Source organism: Taudactylus pleione, unplaced genomic scaffold (assembly GCF_031769625.1).
Source record: "Taudactylus pleione unplaced genomic scaffold, aTauple2 ptg000396l, whole genome shotgun sequence".
Taxonomy (NCBI): Eukaryota; Metazoa; Chordata; class Amphibia; order Anura; family Myobatrachidae; genus Taudactylus; species Taudactylus pleione.
The window spans coordinates 3,250,449-3,272,327 of NW_028284797.1; the positions used below are offsets into that span (position 1 = coordinate 3,250,449).

A 21,879-nucleotide genomic window follows, 5' to 3' on the forward strand; every position below is an offset into this window, starting at 1 on the left:
AAGATTGCGATAAAGCAGCCTATCCGACGGACTTGTACGATATTGCTGCTATATCATACCATGTATGGGCATGATATCGGATAGTGCGCCACCCATGGGGTCGTACATCGCACCTCCAGATCTTACTGCAGTTTCAGTTGATCTGGGCTTGCGATGTGCAATCCCATGCAGCACTATACGGGTGGGGAAGGGGGTTGCTGGCATATCAGGTGGTCGGCCACCCGATCGCACCGCGTGTGGGCACCGCCCGATATTTCGGCTGTCTGATCCCCTGTCACGTCACTAGGTGCAAATCACACCATGTATGGCCGGCTTAAGAGTCCTGTCCTTACCTCTTGCTATGAGTGTACTGCTCTTGCCTCCTGCTATGAGGGTCCTGTCATTGCCACCTGCTCTGATCCAGTTGCTGCACTTTTGTCTGAGACTTCTGAGATGACAGTCATGTCTGTGTTCCTTGAAGTGATGGTCCAGCTGTAAAAGTAATTTTTCTGAAGCTTCTTGTTTTATTTTGCTACGGCATCATTAAAGGGAACCATGAGGGTCATGTTCCAATTTTGGAAACAGCTGAGTTTTTTCTCTAGGATTATCAGCTGTAGCCCTTATAATTACTCTTTTAATGAGGCCTATTTCAAAGCTATCTTGCTAGTTTGTATCTTCCTGTCATCTGGATTCATTCCATCTAGGAATAGTTATATTTGCCTATGTTTATCTTCTTTGGCTTTTTGTTTTTACACATTTCTGGTAATTGGATTCTTGGCTTTTCGTGATTTTTATGGATTTCTGGAACACCTATCCATAGCAAGTTTATGGACTTTTTTTTTACCTGTGTGCCGACTTGTTATTACTACATTATTTCATGCCCATTCTAAACTTTAGGATAGAGGGTCCACTATTAGTGGTCTAAATTTCTACTCCTATGCGGTGTGAACTTCTCGAACCAGGGGATCCAGTCCCAAGGTTACATGTAACAAAAGGTTATTGGGCTATAAACACCTGTGTGAAGTTTAGGTCTAAGATAGTTTTGAGATACGGAGACAAAACATGCATGAATGGAGTAATGATATACAATTTATTGATTACTTATATAGTATATAGAGCTTTTACCTCTATATTAGGTGAAGGTGTTAGTGCTCAGAATGCCCGCATAGTGAGGTAATTATTCCAAACTTAAGTTGAAAAATTACAGATGTGTCATCATACCCAGTGGCTTCAGTCACACCAAACAGCCCCTCTCGGTGTACCAGGTCCCTGGCAACTAGGCCATGCCGAGTGTCTTCCTAGCTCAAAATGTGCATCTTATTTGGATAAATTAAACAATTGCAAATGACAAAACTATTGTGCTAGATTACACTGATCAATTTCATGTGCACCATTTGTATACAAAGTGCTCCATTGCAGCTAACATTGCATCCTGGCCTAATTCCCGAAGAGCCCTTTGCTCCTTCGGTACAACATAATATTGTATTTCTCAACTAACTACATATTCCTTAACTAACTACGCAGCTGTCCTGGAAAATCTGCCAGACTGTATGGCTCTCCATATGAAGTTACAGCTTTCAAACAGGTTTTTACTAGGGATGTGCAGGCTCGGATAGGTTCGAGTTTGCACGTGGAGTTCGGATTTTTCCCTCCAAAAAAACGGAACTCAGAAAGAGGCAAAACGTCATCTTACATGGACGAACATCATCATTCCTGGACAAAAGTCCAGGAATGATGATGTTCGTCCATGTAAGATGACGTTTTGCCTCGTTCTGAGTTCCGTTTTTTTGGAGGGAAAAATCCGAACTCCACGTGCAAACTCGAACCTATCCGAGCCTGCACATCCCTAGTTTTTACCAATATCTGCAGATCTACCACTTCTTCCAATTTAAACTTCCCACTTCAGCTTCATGGATAAAATTTTAGCTTTCAGTCTCACTCCATTTTACCCTTACAACACCTTTGTTGTATCTATAACTTTATGGGCCATATTGAATTAGGCTGCGAAAAGTTGGATTCGGCGATAAATTATCGCCGATTATGTAATTTTCGCATGTTTCAATTATCCCTGTATTCAATTTCAAAGACTTTTCGCAGGTTCGAAAAGTCTTTGAAAAAAAACTGAAATAGGTGGCGAAAAAAAGTGCAGAATTGGGGTTTAAGGGTGCAGGCTTAAATAAAACAGCCTGCACCCCTGGGAATGTCATTTAAAAATAAAGTGCGTCAAAAAAAGTTTTTTAAAAAAATCGGGACACCCCAAAAAATGTACTTTCATTTTGGGGTTAAAAAAGAAAATTAGAGAACACACTTCTAAAATAGCCAAATTAAATTCAGAGGGGTCCCCAAGTCTGCGGCAGGTGTTTTCTTCATTGTGCAGAGTAGCAGCAGGTGCATTTTTGCAGAATTTTTAAAATTAACGTTAGGGACTTAAAAATATGCTCACCCCCATTTTCATGTACCCCAAATTTGATAAGATTTTTTATTTTTTTTGTAAAATTAGTTATTCCTAAGTGCTATTCTTCACAGGCGCAAAAAGCACCTGCCGCGGCTATTTAAAAACCCAACTTCCCTTCAGCAGCCTAGAGGGGGGTTCCCATAGTGATCCCCCATGTCTGAACATCTTTGGGTGGGTCCCATGGACAACTCCCCAAAATTCCCATTTTTTTTGCAAAACTTACCTTTCAGCAGGCTCCTGTTTTCGCACATTCCTAATTGAATACGGGGATAAAGCGGGCACGCGCTCGATACTTTATCCCCGGAAAACTTCCGATGTGGAGCGAAACGTCCAGCACTGACTTTTCGCTCCAAATTGAATATCCCCCTATAAAGTTTCTTGAGTTTAACCTATAAAAAAGGAAAAAAGGGGAGAGCTTCTTACTTGAACAGAGTACACATGCTGTACGCACCTCATTTATGTTTTATGATTCTACAAACAATACTCAATTTTTAATTGTCTCTGGTACTCATCCATAACTTCATTTGCAAGTCTTTTCTCCTTTCCTGCTGTTCAGACTACTATCTTTGATCTCCCATTCATCAATGTATACCAAATACTCTTGAATGCTCAAACATCCAATGCAAATATATATGTCTTGAGAGTGAGCCAATTATAAGTAACCATCTCTTACATCCAATGGAATATTAGTGGTTGTTTCCCCATAGCAGTTTAGTATTTTTTTTTTACCAAGGATAGATCAGTCATAATTACAGCAAATCATTTAGGGGTCTTTTTACTAAGCAGTATTAGGAGACAGAGTGAAAATTGATAAGTCTGTGATAAGGTTCCAGCCAATCAGCTCCCAACTGGCATTTTTCAAATACAGCCTGTAAAATGGCAGTTGGGAGCTGATTGGCCTGCACCTTATCACAGACTTATCACTGTTCACTCTGTCTCCTAACACTGCTTAGTAAATAGACCCCCTAGTCATGTCATGTTAGCAATAAACTTAAAACATTAAATCACATGCAGTGGCTGTTCTAGGGGTGGGCAAGAATGGTCTAATCTGAGCTCTGCAAAATCTAGAGCCGTTCCTGATCACATTTAAACTGTAGACAGGGCTGAGAGAGGTAATTTACAAGCGTGTCACAGTGAGCAGGCAAACCAATGAGTGCCAATAAAACGTCCTCTGCCTTTATTTTTCTTTAGTTTGATGCCTGCAGTCACTAACTCAACCTGCTCTTAGATCACTTGATTTGATGTTTTGTGAATATGCTTTAATCACTTCGATTTAAGTACCATATTTTGGCTTTTGTCACGATAGTCTGATTCTGTCTCAAGTGTTTACTACTATACCTCATTAAAAGTAAGCTGTAATGTTCTGGTTTAGTTGTGGACCCAGGGTGGTGTCAGGAGTAAACACAGAAGCAGATTTAAATAAAAAGGTAGAATTTTTAATGAGTGGCTTAGAAGACATGGGAATGGCAAAAGCAAAAGTCCAGGTTTAGCACTAAAGTGCACTTGATTACTGTAGTGAGGATAATTGTAGAATGTCCAGATAGTGGCAGATAAGAACAGTCCAGATATGCAGGTTAGTGAACTGAAATAAACACAGGCAGAGGTGATGAGTCCAGCTGGGAGTGAAATGGAGGCAGGGTGTAGGGTCTCAGCAGGCTCAGGCACTCAAGCAGGGGAAAAGGCAGTGGAGGATGCAGGGTAGTCCAGTGGGTTGTTTGGAGCTGACAAGCAGGCTGGCAGATAGCGTATACACAGGAACAAGAGGTGAGCACAGAGAACTCCCTCTCAGCTAGGCTGAGATACACGTTGCACTGGCAATGAAGGAAGGCTCTGGACCTTCCTAAATACCCCATGCCGTGCTATGACTGGCTGAAGGGAACACATGACTCACCAGTATTGGGCAGTTGAATCACATGGTCAGAAGGCAAGATGGCGGCGCCCATGCCAAACGAAATGGAAACACCGCCAGGCCTCACCAGCCCCGAGTGACAATCTGCCCGCACAGAACCACGCGCAGCCAAAGCCCCTCGCCAAACACCAGCGCCATCGTCAGACACCCCCCGCCATAGTGACCTCACAGGTAATACCCGCCGACCACCATGCCAAGAGACCCTGGCCGTGACATAAACATTTATGTATTTTTAAGCAATAAAAAGCATCAGAAGTGCTGTCATATACTAAAATTTATTAGTGCATATGAAAAATACAAAACATTTATATCTGGACAATTACATAAAAAATGTACAGTATGACCACATAAAACTGTATCCAATCAATATTGCAATAGAAAAAATATTTTTTATAAGAATGTCAAGGACCTGAGATATATTATTATCACTGCATTAACACAAGCAATACTACTTACTTAATACTACGTAAAATTAAAAGCAATAATTGTAACAGGTAAAGGGCCCCATACATTTACGATTGGGGCAATTAGCTGATTCCTAGACGTCGGGGTCAGCGCATCTGTGAAATCCAACATGTTGGATTTCACTGATTTGCCGATCACCATCAAAATATTATTGTGATCAGGAAATTGGACTTCTTTAACATGTAGATTTCCCGACGGATAGGCGACCATTGGTGGCCGCCGGTTAGCAGATTGGCGGTTCAGGTCCTATCGGGGGATCGGTGGATTGCCCTGTAGATGTATGGGACCCTTAAGCTTAGATTTCAGCAGCCCAAGAAAGTTGTTAATTAGCTTAATTAAGCAGAGTTCCCGCAACTTGTATGCATATGACATTCCAGCAGAGAAGAAAAAATAGTAGTTTTTAATCTCGGCATGAATTTTTTAGTAAATATTCACTTTCTCTCATGCAGATGGAGTGATTAATGTCACAACGCGCCGGACACCGAATTTGCCCACCATAATCTGTTTCATGAGGCATCGGGTCATTCTCCCTTCTTCATCCAGTACGGTCTGCATCCTGTGTTACTGGAGTTACCAGTCCTCCAGTCAGTTTCACTTCCAGTGGTCCAGGCTACATTTTCTCATGATTTGCAGAGATTTAAAGAGGAATTTGTGCAAGGCCTCTTCTAGGTACAAACTGTTTTGGACAGGAAGAGGAAGAAATGTCCTTTACTAAGTCCGGGTGACAGAGTCTGGTTGTCAACCAAACATCTGCGATTGAAGGTGCCCACAATGAAGTTTGCTCCCATGTTCCTCGGGCCCTTTCAGATCCTCCAAGTGGCTGACCGTCTGAGGCTGCACGGCACACGTAAAATACCAAATGTGTTCCATGTCTCCCTTTTGGAATCGCTGGTTTTCAATTGGTATTCGACACCCTGCAATCCTCCTTTGGCTGTATCAGTGGACCATCAAGAGGAATATGAGGTAAACAAATTTGGGATTCTAGAAACTCTCAAGGTACAGTTCAGTTCCTGGTGGACGGCAAAGAATATGTTCCTGAAGAACGCTGTTGGATTAAGGCCACAGATATTCACGCACCTCAACTTCTTCAGAAATTCCACCAGAAGTTCTTTGGCAAGCTATTTGTAGGGTGTTCGGTGCCCACCCCTAGAGGAGGGGGTAATATCACAGCGCATCGGACACTGGCATGCACTTACCGGGTCCAGCAGCGCTGATCAGCAGTGGACGGGGAGCCCTGTTGTGTGGTCCGGCTCTTTCTCCAGGCATCCAGTGGTAAGGTGCAGACGGCTGCTGCTTCCCTGAGGTCTCGTGTGCCGACCTGAGTAATATTACCAAGAGGCTTGTCTCTTTTGCTAACATGGGGTTGGCTCTGACTTCTGTTATAGGGCAGCCAGCCCATTCCTGCTTGCCGGAGATAGTTTCTTGTGGAAGTCATGCTGTCTGGTCCCTGGTCCTGTATCTGCTGTTTTGGTATTTCTCGTTCCTCTCCTGGCTCTGCCTTGCGTTACCTGTACCTTTTGCAAGTATACCTGGAAAAATTATTGTGCTGCATATCAATTCTGCAACCCATTGGTGTTGTTTACTTTTGCCATTCCATCCTGCAATATATGTACATATCTTGTGCTGTTATTATACTCTGTAAAATAAATGCTGGTTTATATATTGCTATTCCATTCTGCATTATGTTATGCTGCAATTCCATACTGCCAGCTGCATGTATATCTGAGTTTATTGCTATACCATCTGGCAATATATGTGTTGTTTGTGATTGCTACTATTTTATGTAGTTGTGTTTATATGCAGTCGTATTCTGTTATTGTCCGCAGTGCATGCTGCTCTATGGGTAATTACCCTGCGATATTATTACTTAGTATTGCTGATATTCACGCTACCTGTTATTCATGTGTATTCTATCTTGCTTGTGTCCACGGCTGCAGGCTGCTCCGTGGTTAAGATATGGTAAGATTGGAGGGTACGTGCGCTCCTTGGTTGTGTGTGTGTATTGGTGGGGAGAGGGAGGAGGGAATAAAACGGGGGGAGGTTGGGGGGAGCAGATGGCTGTGTGTTGTGGTGGATGTGTTGTTGTAGAACAGAAATACTGGAGGCTGGATGAGTGGTGGAAGAAACAAATATGTTTATTTGTATCTGTGTGTGCACATAGGGGGTGGTAGTTGCTCAGTAGGAGGCACAGTGCTCCTGGAGGATAAATGTCTCTTAGATGGTTCGTGGCAGCACACACTGCCCAGTTGTTAATGATTTGGGGTGACAGGGCGTATCCACAGTGTGGGGAGTAGGGTCAACCCTTTCAGGGGGCTCCTTGACATGCGGTCCTGACTACTGCATGCTTCCCTGCTGGACCTATGGTCGACAGACTTCTGAACTGGGATGCCCTGTTGGAGGTGATCAGGGGTGCTCCCACTTTGCGGCGTCCCGCACTGGTGAGGAGAATGGGTGCTGACCTACCGGTAGGTGCCCAGGTCAGTTGGTGTGGGATCAGTTCTTCTCAAAGTCCAGTATGATGCCGCGGTGGGGGATGTGCACTGTTTCAGCGGCTCACGTCCGTGGATGCAGTGCAGGTGAAACCTGTGCTGCATGCGGTGGTATGATGAGCGCGTGCAGCGCTGTCGTTTGGCAGAGGCTGGGGCTGGTGTGAGTGGGGACCAGCGTCCGGTTAAGCGCCGCTGCTGCCGTTCAAGTGCCCGGATTGGGGCGGATGTAGATGCAGGTGGGTTCAAGATGGGTAGGTGTCTGGGGCTCTCCAACGCGTTTCGGCACAGGTGCCTTCTTCAAGGAGGTGTGCTCCGTGGTTAATATTACCTTTGTACTACTTCTCCAGTTTTACCTTGCGAACTTCCGCTGTTTGTATAAGCCCATATTGTCCACAGGATAAGATCTGGCGGCATCATAAGTACCGGTATGTGCGTCGTACTCTATGGGAACAACGGGCGGTTTTTATAGGCAGAAGCCCTCCCTAGAGTGACTCTAGGGGACTTATGCAAATACAGGGGAGATTAATTACAATAAGGAATTCCCTGGGTGCACTGCTGTGCCATAATATATGCTCCCATACCATACTTCAGCGTTCCTAGTAATCACTATTGCTCGTTTCTGACCTCTGCTTTGCTTCTGTCCTTATTCTGTCTCCTTCCTGGTACTGCGCTTTGTATTCGGTTTTAACCTTGGCTTTTCTCCCTGACCTGTTTACGTCTGATCTTTGGTACCGTCTTGCCTGTTTGGTTCTGACCAGGCTTGTCGACTACGTTGTATACCTTCATCGTATGCCGCTCCTATCCAGAGTACATCAGCACCTGTATTAGGGAGCCAAGTCTGAGGATTAGTCCAAACCTCCTTGCGGGGGTCCCTGGTGAACACCGCCTGCATGTTAGATTCCGCGCCTCGCCAATCCCGAAATACGGGCTAGCATCATCTATCCATCCGTGAGCTGTAAAAATTAGTTTCAATCCAACTGATATTGCAGTATTTAGATAATCAGTGTTTGTTCAAAGTAGGGAAGAGCAAGACAGATGAACCACTATTTTAGTGGTTCTTAAACTCTGTCCTCAGGACCCCAAACAGTTCACGTTTTCCAGGACACCTAGCAGGAGCACACATGTTTTCATTACTCGCTGACACAATTTGATTGAATCACAGGTGGAGCTAATTATTTCACTTGTGATTCTGTGAGGAGACCTGGAAAAAAAGCACTGTTTGGGGTCCTGATGACCGAGGTTGAGAACCTGTGCACTATATTGTAGCTTTCCTCATATGGGTGTCACAAATCGGGGTCTTAGCATTCCTTACAAAATCAGGCATTCATTAATTTCTACCTTCAATACATCTCAGGGACGCCTACCATTGATTAACTAGTGCACCTGTGTGCTCATCTGGTCAGCCAGACCAATGGGTATTCACCACTCCCTATTTAACTTAGCCTCTGGAAGTTACCAATTGCCTGAACAACATGTTCCTTCCCAGGATAGTTCTAGGCTCCAGGTTTATTACTTGTGTCTTGATACCGTGTCTTCTGTGACTCCCATTACTACTTTGTGGACTCCTTGCTGTTTTCCATCACAGCCTCCAGTGCCACTCTCTATAGCCGTTACCTGCATTCCATCTGCAGCTGTGTTTGTTATCTGTCAGCGCTGCAGCTTCTTCCACGCTGCATACAGACCTTCTCCAGCTACCTCACTGAGCCAGAGTGTATACCGTTACCAGCTTTCCATCTGCCACTGTGTTCGTTACCTGTTAGCGCTGCAGCTTCCACACTGCATGCAGACTTGCCTTCCCTGAGTGCTAGCTGGTGTGTGCATCTGCAGTTATTACATCTGCCGCTAGTACATCTTTGCGGACTCTACTCTACATCAGTGCCGCTGGGATAGTGCATGCAAATTACCTTACTCTGTGCTCTGTTGGTTATACTTTTGTGCTGACCTTGTATTGGTTTCCCTGTGCTGTGTGCTATTGTCTTGCACTGGTTCAGAGAGGAGTGCTGGTTCCAGGGCTAGAGCACAGTGTGCAGTATACGGTATGTACACTGAGGTGTTCAGCAAGCTGTATTACTTATACTGACTCTCAGTTTCTGAGTTCCTAACTGGGTTCCAGGTCTTGAGTCAGAGTAGTACCAGAATTTTAGCTTCCTCAAGTTGTACTCTGACTACATTAGACTCTGATTCCTAGCCTGATTTCTCAGTTCCAATATACCAGTACTATATTGTACTGAGTCCTATAGTTCTCCTTTGTCTCTGGAGTGTATTCCTGGTCTTGCTAGCCTTTAATAGGTCACTAGGCAAGGGGTCGCCCAGTGGACCTAGGGCCTGATTCAGACCCACTCGCAAGTGGCTGTCCGCTCGCAAGTGGGTCGATGTTGGGCACTGCGCATGCGCACGACGGCGGGAGCTCCGTCGTGCGCATGCGCCAGACGCGACGAGAGAAGGACTTTCCTTCGCTCTTTGTGTCTGATCAAAGGGGGCGTGCTGTCGATGTTGATTGACAGCACACCCCCTTTGGTGGGCGTGCCGGGGGCGTGCCTCCCTGACGGGGGCGTTCCCAAGGGAACGCCTACCATCAGAAGCCGGCCCACTGACATCACTAGTGATGTCAGTGGGAGTGATTTTGGCTCTGATAGAGCCAAAATCACTCCGGGCCTTGCGGTTGAAAACCTCAACCTCCGGCTCGCAGTGGCGATGGTTGCGATGGTCAAGACCATCGCGGCCATCAAACTGCACGCTCGTATAGGCTGTGGGTGGTGACCCACAGCTATACGAGCGTCCAGGAGGACGCTCCATAATTATGGAGGACGGCCCTCATTCAGAGCGTGCGCTCTGCTCAGAGCGTACGGCTCTGAATGAGGGCCCTTGTCTGTTCACTTCGGTTCCTGTTCAGTATCCATGCATATCACGAATCTGTGGTTCCTATATCGTCGCTAGTGTGCCTACACTATGTTAATACTCATGGGCCAAAGTATTATTATGCCTCCACGTTTCCTATGCACATCCGTCATACCTAAGGGTCCCGAGCCGAATATACAGAATATCAAAACAATGACAATGGGGAGTCCATTCAAACACCTTCTTTGATACCCACAAGGCCTTTTAAGGAAGCTGCTGATTTGGAGGCCGAGAAACGTGAATGGATACCACAATTGCAATATTGATTGGATGCAGTTTTATGTGGTTATACATTTTCTTATGTAATTGTCCAAATATATAATATGTGTGATATGAATGTTTTGAATTTTGTTATATGTATTCAGACATTTTAGTTTATGACTATGCTTCTTATACTTTTTTATTGCTTGTTTTACATATTGGAGATTGTTGAGATCACTCCTTTAATAATCAGAAGCAGCAGTCATTGATATGAAGTAATTGATTGATTGTCTATTGGTTCATTCAGGAGGTTCAGTAATTTCCTTTTATTTATTTATGTCTTTTTGAATGTAATATATTTTTTTATATATTCAATGTTTTTTGTGTTTCAGATGAAAATGAAATAGATGATACGAGACAAATGTATGGTGATCTAAACATGAATATTGAGGCAAGTGTTTGTTAGCATTAATCTGACAATGCTTCTTGGCATGTGTAAATCATTTTATTCTATTTATATCATAGCTCCTGAATAAAAAAATCCCATACAATAATACTGTAAAATACATGTTCTAGTTATTTTATTATTTTGTGATATAGCGAATGATAATGGCTTTTGAAGAACTTCATGAAAAAGCAGAGAATTCCAGACAAGATATCTGCAGCGAAAGTAAGTACATATTTCTTTGTTTTTGAATTGTTACAGTATATTGTTTTTACTTCCTTGTTTTTGTCACTTAACAGTAACTTAAAATGCTAATTTCTTAGCTATAAAATTAGAAAAATAATTAGGCTTAAAGTATACACTATATTTTAATAACCTGCTTCTGTGCCTCCTCAGAGCCACTGTGGCTACTGCATTTAAAGAGTACAGAATGGATCCCAGTATTGATCCTTGGGATACCAAAAGTTAGAGTGTGAAGTGGTGAGGAGATAGAATCTGCAAAAGAGACGGTCAAAGAATAGTCAGAGAGATATAATGGGAACCAAGTACAGTGTCTTTCTACTTCAGGGTCCATAGGGGGTCCACAGGGTTGACCTTGGGGTATAACTTTACTGGATCCACGGTCACCACACAGTTAAAGCTTTAGCTCCCAGGATGCACTGGGTCCATCCTCCTATATACCCTGCCCCCGAGCCACAGGTACCTCAGTTTGAGTTGGTGCCCGGCCGGAGTCAGGTCACCGTTTGCACAGGCCCTAAGCTTATATTTATTTTTGGATTTAATAGTTCACTTTCAACTCATCAGAGCGGCAGCGCCGGACTGTCCAGCGGACGTCCGACTCGTATATTGCGTGGACCGGTCCCCCTGTGTACCTCTCCCCTGCTAAAGGACAGCATACACAGCACTATAGCCCTCCCAGACACTGATTCTGGGCAGGTTGAATATAGTGGTAAAGGTGCAGTGAGTATTGGTTTTCTGCATTGTATGTGACTTTTGCTAGTGCTGACTGTCAGTGCTTTATTTCTACTGACTGTCACTCTATACCTATCCCTTTTCTTCTCCTACAGCCCTGACAAGTGTGTGTGTAGAAAGGGCTTTTCTTGGATCTCACTTATATAAATTCATGTATTTGTGAGATCGGTCACATACAGTTGTGTACTACACGGTGCCATTTCTGTGGGCTTGTGTGCTGCATGCTTGTGGGTACGCCTAGAGTAACACTTAGCTTTCCTGTCGTGTTGGTATATATCTGTATATATATTTTATCATGTCTGATGAGGAAGTTGAGCGCTCTGCGGCTCCCACTCTGATCTCCTGCAGTCGCTGTGCTGCAGGGGTAATATGGAGGATTTATTACAGGATGGGCTGTGATGGAGGTGCCGTCTGTTACCTAGTCCCTCTAACCCCCCAAATTCGGGACAGGATCCTCCTTGGGCGGTGTTTTCTCAGGTGCTGGCTTCCATCGCGGACCGTCTGGCGGTCCCGACTGCTCTCCCCCATAGGGGGTTACCCCAGCCGTCCATCCCCCTTCTCCAGGTATACTGCAATAATTGCAGTCCCCCCCTGGGCCTCAGACTGTTAATCCATATACGGGGTTACCTTTGTATTTTCAGTCTTCTCCGTTGACGCAGCAGTCCGTCATTCCATTCCAGGGTCTCCCGCAGGCAGGTCAACCACCATGGGTGGATGTATTGTCTAGTTCTGTCCAGATATTGGCGGCCTCATCTTCCACTTTTCAAACTCTGTTACGGAATGATAAGCCTCAAAAGGCGTCTAAACGCCCTGTTATGTCATCCCAGTCTGCGCAACTATTAGACTCAGATGTGTCCTCGGATGAGGGGGAATTGCCTCAGGATTCTGACACTTGATTCCCATGTCCGGGAAGTGGAAACAGAATCTTCCATTAATGTGCCGGCATTGGTAAGGGCGGTGCGGTCCATTCTTGATGTAAAGCATGACACACCGGCCCCTAAGTCGAAGTATCCGATTTTAAGCAGGCAAAAGTGACGTCGGCTGTTTTTCCTCCTTCTGACCAGCTGACTGATCATATGGCAGAGGCCTGGCAGTCGCCTAGTAAGAGGTTCCAGCCGCAGAAACGTTTAGCATCTAGTTATCTGTTTCCTGCAGGTCATTGGAAAAAGTGGGAAATTCCGCCTGCGGTGGATTCTCATGTTACTCGCTTAATCAAGAGTGCTACCTTGCCTATGCCTTCCATTTCATCCCTGAAAGATCCCACAGACAGGAAGGTGGAGACTTGGTTAGAGTCAATTTATTCGCTCTCAGGGGAGGTGGCACGTACGTCCGGTGGCTAAAGCAATTGAGAGCTGGGCCAATGTCCTGGAAGATACTTTTCCTGAGGAAGTTACGGAGGTTCAGAGAGCTTTAGTGGGACAGATTAGGGATGCCGCTTCCTATATTGGAGAAGTGTCTTTGGATGCCAGTCTTCTGACTTCCAGAGTTTCAGCGGCAGCAGTCTCTGCTCGCCGATCTTTGTGGCTCTGTTATTGGAGAGCGGATGCGGATTCCAAGAAGGGCCTGGAGGCCTTGCCCTTTAATGGGGAGATTTTGTTCGGCCCGGACCTGGACAAAATCGTTGTTACCCTAGCGAAGTCTAAGTCTGCGTTTCTGCCATCAGCAGCTGGGCCTTCTAAAGCTACTACGTCTACCTTTCGGTCCTTTCGTATTCAGAGTAAGTCCAAGGGTCAGTCTTTCCGACAGCAGTCGTCAACCAAGACTGCCCCTAAACAAAAGAAGCAGGCATGGAGCGCTAGACGCCCTGCTCCCAAGCCAGAGGATAAGCCTTCAGCCTGATGGGAAGGGCCTTTCTCTGGGAGTTCCCAGAGTGGGAGGCCGACTTCTTCAATTTGCCCAGTGCTGGTGCAATACCACCACGAGTGCTTGGGTACGAGAAGTGGTCTCTCAGGGGGTACGCCCTTTCCTTTCGTCACAGGCCCCCCCCCCAACAGTTCTTCTGCATGAGTCTTTCTCAGGACAAGACCAAGGCGTTGCAGGTCCAGGAAGCCATACAGTCCTTGCTGAAAGCAGGGGTCATTGTTCCCGTTCCGCTTTCTCAACGTGGGATGGGTTACTACTCTTCTCTGTTTCTGGTTCCGAAACCCAATGGGTCTCATCAACCTATCCTCAACCTGAAGTCGCTGAACAAGTTCCTCAGAGTGCCCACTCTCAGGATGGAAACTTTGCGTTACATCATTCTGGCTATGGAACCGGGGGATTATATTGTCTCCCTGGACATCCAGGACTCCTATCTACATTTTCCTTTAGCCCCTTCACACCAGCGGTATCTGAGGTGTGCTATACGCCAGCTTCACTTCCAGTTTCAGGCTCTACCCTTTGGTCTTTCCACGGCTCCAAGGGTGTTCACCAAAGTTATGGCTGTCATGGCTGCCCATCTGCGCAACCAGGGTATACGACTTTTTTAACAAAGACTTTTCGCACCAGCGAAAAGTCGTTGTAATTGAATACCAGGATAATTGAAACAGACGAAAAATTATCGCCGATAACGGCTTTTCGCAGGCTAATTGAATATGGCCCTTAGCTTGTTACAGTAAGATACATGCAGGCATCTCACAGATGTATGCATGTATCTGTGTCAAAATGAAAGCATGAAGCAGTATGATTCAGTCGGGGATTTGCAGTTCGTTTTGAAGTGGGATTTGCTGATCGATTTGTACATGAACATGCCAAATCGAACAGCAAATCACAGGGCCTGATTCAGACCCGATCGCGAGCGCTGAGCGCTCGCAAGTGGGTCGATGTTTCCCAAGTGCGCGTGCGCACGACGGAGGCGGTTCCGTCGTGCGCATGCGTGAGACCCAAATAACGACGGCCAAGCCGTCGTTAAGGGTCTCGCACCAAAGGGGGCGTGCTGTCGATGGTGATTGACAGCACGCCCCCTTTGGTGGGCGTGCCGGGGGCGTGGCTGCCCAGACGGAGGCGTTCCCATGGGAACACCAACCGTCTGGGGCCAGTCCCACTGACATCACTAGTGATGTCAGTGGGAGTGCTTTTGGCTCTGTTAGAGCCAAAAGCACTCCAGGGTCTCGTCGCAAGCCCGATGGTCGCGATGGTCTTGACCATCGCAACCATCATTTTGGCCGCTCGCTATAGCTGTGGGTGGTTACCCACAGCTATGCAAGCGGCCAGGAGGCCGCTCCAAAAAGTAGGAGGGACGGCCCTGATTCAGAGCAAGGGCCACTGTTTCAAACCGAACCAAATTGAAATCGATTTAGAAAATGCTTCTAAAATTCAATTTTAGTAAATGAGGGATTTGTACTTTCGATTTGATTCGATTTGAGGTGAGCTAAATCGAACATCAAATCGAAAGTAAAAACGAATTTTGATAAATATACCCCATTGTCTGTTTGTGTTCCTTAGACAAAATGAGACTGTGCTAATTAGTATTTTGTAAATCACCCTTGAACAGTTGCATTGCATATTTGTAAAGTGTTTTGTATCCACCAATGTTAGCATATAAACATTTGCAAACATCATTCTACAGTAGTTGCAAAATAAAAACAAAATAGTTAATGTCGGTTTACTTGAAAGTATATTATGTGCTGGTCACAAATTGTAGTTTTTTGGGCATGGTTATCAAAAGGTACTTCCTGCTCTTAGCCTTGTTTCTATAACAGCACACAACATATTTCTATCTCTGGGCCTGATTCACACCCGCTCGCGTGCGCATAGCGCTCGCAAGCGGGTCGATGTTTTGCCCCTGTGCATGCCCCGGCTTAAGCATGCGCGATCCCCAGCGAGAGACGGCAGCTCTGTCGCTCCCGGGCTCACTACAAGACAGGGCGGCTGTCGATGTTGATTGATAGCTCGCCCCATTTTGTAGGCGGGGAGGAGCGGGGAGGCTGCACAAACGCAGGCGTTCCCTTAGGAATGCCTACTGTTTGTGGGCGGCCCTACTGACATCACTCGTGATATCAGTAGTGGACATCCTGCTCTATTAGAGCAGGATGTCCACTCGGGCTTGCAGGAGCCAAGACCCTCCCGTAAGGTCTCATTGCAAGCCCGATTGTCTCGATAATCACGACCACCGCCTGGCCGCTTGCACTAGCTGTGGGTGGTCACCCACAGCTTTTCGAGCGGCCTGGAGGCCGAAACTAGGAAAAAAGAAACGCCCTGATTCAGAGTGAGCGCACGCAAATAGCGTGCGCCTCTGAATCAGGCCCTCTGTTTATATCTATTTGCTAGCTGCATCTGAGGCATCAATCTACATTGTATTCTTCATTTTGTAAATTAGCATTTAAAGAAAAAGACAAACTGAAAAAAAATTTTTTCATGCTTTGATACAAGACAGTAAAAACCTGCTTGCTCAAAAAGAAATTATGTACTTATAATTAAAAAAGTGAAAATAATGTATTTCTAAAAAAACATACAATTGTTTTGTTGTTTAGAAAATAGCACATAAAACATACTATACACTAGGAGACGACATTGGGGTGAGAATAAATGGTATAGTATTATTGTTAGAAACATTGTGCCAAATACAGTCACAAACTATATGAAATTCCCAGCGGTCACTATAACCTTCTAATAATTATTAGGTACTTTGTGTTGATTAGTGAAAATAAATTTCAGTTCAATCCACCATGGTTTTATTCTGTAATACAGCACTATGAAGGGAGAAGAATACCTTTTATATCGCTGTAATTATCCAGTCATGTGGCAGCCACTCAATCCATAAAAACTTGCAGATATTTTCAAAAGGTTCAGTAATTCCGGCCAAATACCAGAATGGGGAAGAATGTGATTTCTTCCAGTTTCTGAAACTAGTTACAAGAATAAAAAAAGGCCAGTTCTACATACTACAATGAATCTATGCATTCATCCTACTTTGTGTACACTGGGCCTGATTCAGAGGCGCTCGCAAAAAGTGAGCGCTCGCTCTGAATCAGGGCAGGTGCTGGTTTTTTTAGTTGCGACCTGGCCGCTCGCATAGCTGTGGGTGACCACCCACAGCTATTGCGAGCGGCCAGGATGATGGTCGCGATGGTCAAGACCATCGCGACCATCTGGCTTGCGACGAGACCCTTGTGGTAGGGTCTCGTGGCTGCAAGCCCCAGAGAGCTTCTGGCTCTAATAGAGCTGGAAGCTCTCTCACTGACATCACTGGTGATGTCAGTGGGGCCACCCACAAACGGCAGGCGTTCGCTTGGGAACGCCTCCGTTTGTGAAGCCACCCTCCGGCCACGCCTACAAAACGGGGCGAGCTGTCGAATAACATCGACAGCCGCCCCTTTTGTAGTGAGCTACGGAGCAAGTGCTTTTGTAGTGAGCTCCGGGGCTCGCGTATGCGCAGTGCGCACTGGGCCACCATCAACCCTCTTGCGAGCGGGTCTGAATCAGGACTACAGTTCAGGCTGTGGTAGTAGAGTAGTGGTGTGGGAAATGTTTTATTGATACACATGTGGCCCCTTATACCAATTAGCACTGTTTAATTGCAACATACTGCCTGATTATTGTTGCTTTCTTTTATGGCCACAGAGTACCCATCATCTATTCAGCAGGTTTAATGTTGCAAAGCACTTGTCAGCTCAAACTGGTTCCATGACAATGTACTTGAATGGCCTCCACAGTAACCAGATCTCAATTCAATAGAGCGTTTATTGAATGTGGTGGAACAGGAGATTTGTAGCATGAATGTTATGCTGGGTACACACTTAACGATGTGTACCCAGTCGATGTGTCATGTGGCGGTTCCAGGCATGGGTGCCGGCATTGGCAAGTGTGTACACACTTGCCGATACCAGGAGTGACGGCGTAACAGAGATAGCCATGCTGCATTCGGCAGAATGGCCTCCTTTGACTACATCGCCCGTCGGTACAAAGGGAGATGTTGCTAATGACGCGCGGGAGCGCGCATCGTCAGCTACATGGCGAGTACACATTCCCTGATGTGGACAATGGACAACATATCGTATAGTGTGTACACGGCTTTATGCTGACAGAGCTACAGCAACTGCATAATGCTATCATGTCAACATAGAACACAATCTCTATTTACTGTTTCCAACACTTTGTGGAATTCATGACACAAAGACTACCAGCTGTTCTTCAGGCAAAGGTTGGTCAAACAACAATATATATATGTATATGTGTGTGTGTTTGTATATATACAGGTTGAGTCTCCCATATCCAAATATTCCGAAATACGGAATATTCCGAAATACGGAATATTTTTAGCATGACTGAGATAGTGAAACCTTTGATTTTTGATGGTTTAATGTACACAAACTTTGTTTATGGCACAAAATTATTAAAAATAAAGTATAAAATTACCTATTGGCTGTTTGTATAAGGTGTATATGACATATAAATGAATTTCATGTATCTACTACACAAACTTTGTTTGAGCCACAAAATTATTGAAAATATTGTATAAAATGACCTGCTGGCTGTGTGTATAAGGTGTATATGAATCATAAAATGGCCTCTATTCACCACCACAATGGCTTTGAAATGAAACAAACAAGATGTGGTTTAACTGCAGACTTTCAGATTTAATTTGAGGGTAATTATATCCAAATCAGGTGAACGGTTTAGGAATTCTAACGGTTTCTATATGTGCCTCCCACTTTTTAAGGAGCCAAAAGTAATGGGACTATCAACTCAAAAGCTATTTCATGGACAGGTGTGGGCTATTCCCTCGTTATTTCATTATCAATTAAGCAGGTAAAAGGTCTGGAGTTGATTCTAGGTGTGACATTTGCATTTGAAATCAGTTGCTGTCGACTCTCAATATGAGATCCAAAGAGCTGTCATTATCGGTGAAGCAAGCCATCATTAGGCTGAAAAATTAAAACAAACCCATCAGAGAGATAGCAAAAACATTAGGTGTGGCCAAATCAACTGTTTGGAACATTCTTAAAAAGAAAGAACCAGAGAGCTCAGCAACACCAAAAGACCCGGAAGACCACGGAAAACAACTGTGGTGGATGACAAAAGAATTATTTCCCTGGTGAAGAAAAACCCGTTCACAACAGTTGGCCAAATCAAGAACACTGTCCAGGAGGTAGGTGTATATGTGTCAAATGTCAACAATCAAGAGAAGACTTCACAACAGTGAATATAGAGTGTTCACTACAAGCTGTAAACCATTGGTGAGCCACAAAAACAGGAAGACCAGATTAGAGTTTGCCAAACAACATCTAAAAAAGCCATTACAGTTCTGGAACAGCATCCTATGGACAGATGAGGCAAAGATCAACTTGTACCAGAGTGATGGGAAGAGAAGAGTATGTAGAAGGAAAGGAACTGCTCATGATCCAAAACATACCACCTCATCAGTGAAGCATGGTGTATTGATGTGACTGCTGACAAAAGCAGCAGAATGAATTCTGAAGTGTTTCGGGCAATATTATATGCTCATATTCAGTCAAATGCTTCAGAACTCATTGGATGGCGCTTCACAGTGCAGATGGACAATGACCCGAAGCATACTGCAAAAGCAACCAAATAGTTTTTTAAGGCTAAAAAGTGGAATGTTATGCAATGGCCAAGTCAATCCCCTGACCTAGATCCGATTGAGCATGCATTTCACTTGATGAAGACAAAACTGAAGGGAAAATGCCCCAAGAACAAGCAGGAACTGAAGACATTTGCAGTAGAGGCCTGGCAGAGCATCACCAGGGATGAAACCCAGCGTCTGGTGATGTCTATGCATTCCAGACTTCAGGCTGTAATTGCCTGCAAAGGATTTGTAACAAAGTATTAATAAGTGAAAGTAATGCTGGCCATACATGCTGCAATTATCGGGACGATCCGCCCGATATCGGCGGATCGCCGCGATAATTGTAGCGTGGGGGGGGCGACCGAGGGTTAGATATTGCTCGGTCGGGCATGCTGGATTGTCCAGCATGCCCGTCCGATGCGATATTTACCCGGTAACTGTCGGCTGCATCGGGCAGTGTATGCCCAGCGCGGCCGACAGACACACATTTCCTGTGTTCCTTCCTACGGAAGAATAGGGAAGTGTCTCCTCCCCCGGGGGCGGAGCGCAGATGTCGGGCTATACACTGTGAGATTTCTCTCACAGTGTATGCCGCGGACATCTGCGGCTGGCAGCCGGCCAGATAAAATGTCTGTCGTCTGACAGACATTTTATCTTGCCGTGTATGCCTAGCATTAGATTTAGGATTGTTTAGTTTGTCCCATTACTTTTGCCCCTTAAAAAGTGGGAGGCACATATAGAAACCATTGTAATTCCTACACCGTTCACCTGATTTGGATGTAATTACCCTCAAATTAAATCTGAAAGTCTGCAGTTAAAGCACATCATGTTTGTTTCATTTCAAAGCCATTGTGGTGAATAGAGGCCAAAATATGACAATTCTGTCAATGTCCCAATATTTATGGACCTGACTGTGTATATGTGTATATATATAGCAAGTAAGTATTGAACAAATCAAAATTTTTCTCACTAAATATGTTTGTAATGGGGCTATTGAAATGAAATTTTCAAATGTCAGCAATCCATACATGCAAAGAAAACAAACCATAGATGTCCATAAATTAAGTTATGTGTAATAATGTGAACTGACACAGGGAAGAAGTATTGAACACGCTTACTGAAATGTATTTAATACTTCGTACAAAAGCCTTTGTTGGTAAAGACAGCTTCAAGACACCTCCTGTATGGAGAAACTATTCACATGTATTATTAAGGTGTGATTTTGGCCCATTCTTCCACACAGTCTTCAAATCTTGAAGGTTCCGTGGGCCTCTTCTATGAACTCTGATCTTTAGTTCTTTCCATAAATTTTCAATTGGATTCAAGTCAGGTGATTGGCTGGGCCATTCTAGCAGCTTTATTTTTTTTCTCTGAAACCAATTGAGAGTGTTCTTGGCTGTGTGTTTGGGATCAATGTCTTGCTGAAATGTCCACCCCTGTTTCATCTTCAGCTCCTGGTAAATGGCAGCAGATTTTTATAAAGAATGTCTCGGTACATTTTTCCATGAAGTATGCCAGTACTGTATGCTGAGTAACAGCCCCATACCATGATGTTCTCACTTTCACTGTTGTTATGTTGTTTTTGGGGTGATGTGCAGTGCTATTTCTCCTCCAAACATGGTGTATATTATGGCATCCAAAGAGTTAAATTTTGGTCTCATCTGACCAGACTATATTCTCCCAGTATTTCATAGGCTTGTCCAAATGTTGTGCAGCAAACTTTAAACAAACTTCAACATGCTTTTTCTTGAGCAATGGAGTCTTGCTTGGTGAGCGTGCATACAGGCCATGGCGGTTGAGTACATTACTTATTTTGCTTTCTTTGAATCAATTGTACCTGTTAATTCCAGGTATTTCTGAAGCTCTCCACAAGTGGTCCTTGGCTCTTGGACAACTCTTCTGATTATTCTTTTCACTCCTCTGTCAGAAATTTTGTGAGGAGCACCTGGTCGTGGCCGATTTATGTTGAAATTATGTTATTTCCACCTCCTTGTTATGACCCCAACAGTGCCCACTGGAACATTCAGAAGTTTAGAAATCCTTCTGTAACCAGTGCCATCAGTATGTTTTTCAACAATAATGTTGCAATTGTCTTGAGAGAGCTCTTTGCTTTTACCCATCATGAGATGTTTCTAGTGTGACACCTTGGTAATGAGACACCTTTTTATAGGCCATCAGTTGGGACAGAACCAGCTTATATTAATGTGCACTGACAAGGGGCAGGATTGCTTTCTAATTACTGATAGATCTCAGCTGGTGTCTTGGCTTTCCATGCCTTTTTTGTTCAATAATTTTTTCATGCGTGATTTCACATTATTATACATAAAACCATAGATGTCCATAAATTAAGTTATTAGTGTTTTTTTTTATTATTAAATTAGCAAAATCTCAAAAAATCTTTTTACACGCGTCATTATGGGGTATTGTGTGTAGAATTTTGATGACAAAAATTAATTTATTCCATTTTAGAATAAGGCTGTAACATAACAAAATGTGGAAAAAGTGAAGCGTTGTTGTGAATACTTTCCGGATGCATGTATGTTCTGGAAAAAAAGCACT

The 21,879-nt window shown here is 44.4% G+C and overlaps 1 protein-coding gene across 1 annotated transcript in view; it reads left to right on the forward strand.

Annotated features, from left to right (window-relative positions):
• The window catches only part of SYCP1 (synaptonemal complex protein 1), a 470,977-nt gene that overhangs the window by 140,088 nt on the left and 309,010 nt on the right, over positions 1-21,879 (forward strand). Inside the window, exons 8-9 of the mRNA XM_088446296.1 lie at positions 10,789-10,847; positions 10,997-11,066. Coding sequence (XP_088302422.1) covers positions 10,789-10,847; positions 10,997-11,066 — 129 coding nt within the window. The remainder of the gene's footprint in view (positions 1-10,788; positions 10,848-10,996; positions 11,067-21,879) is intronic.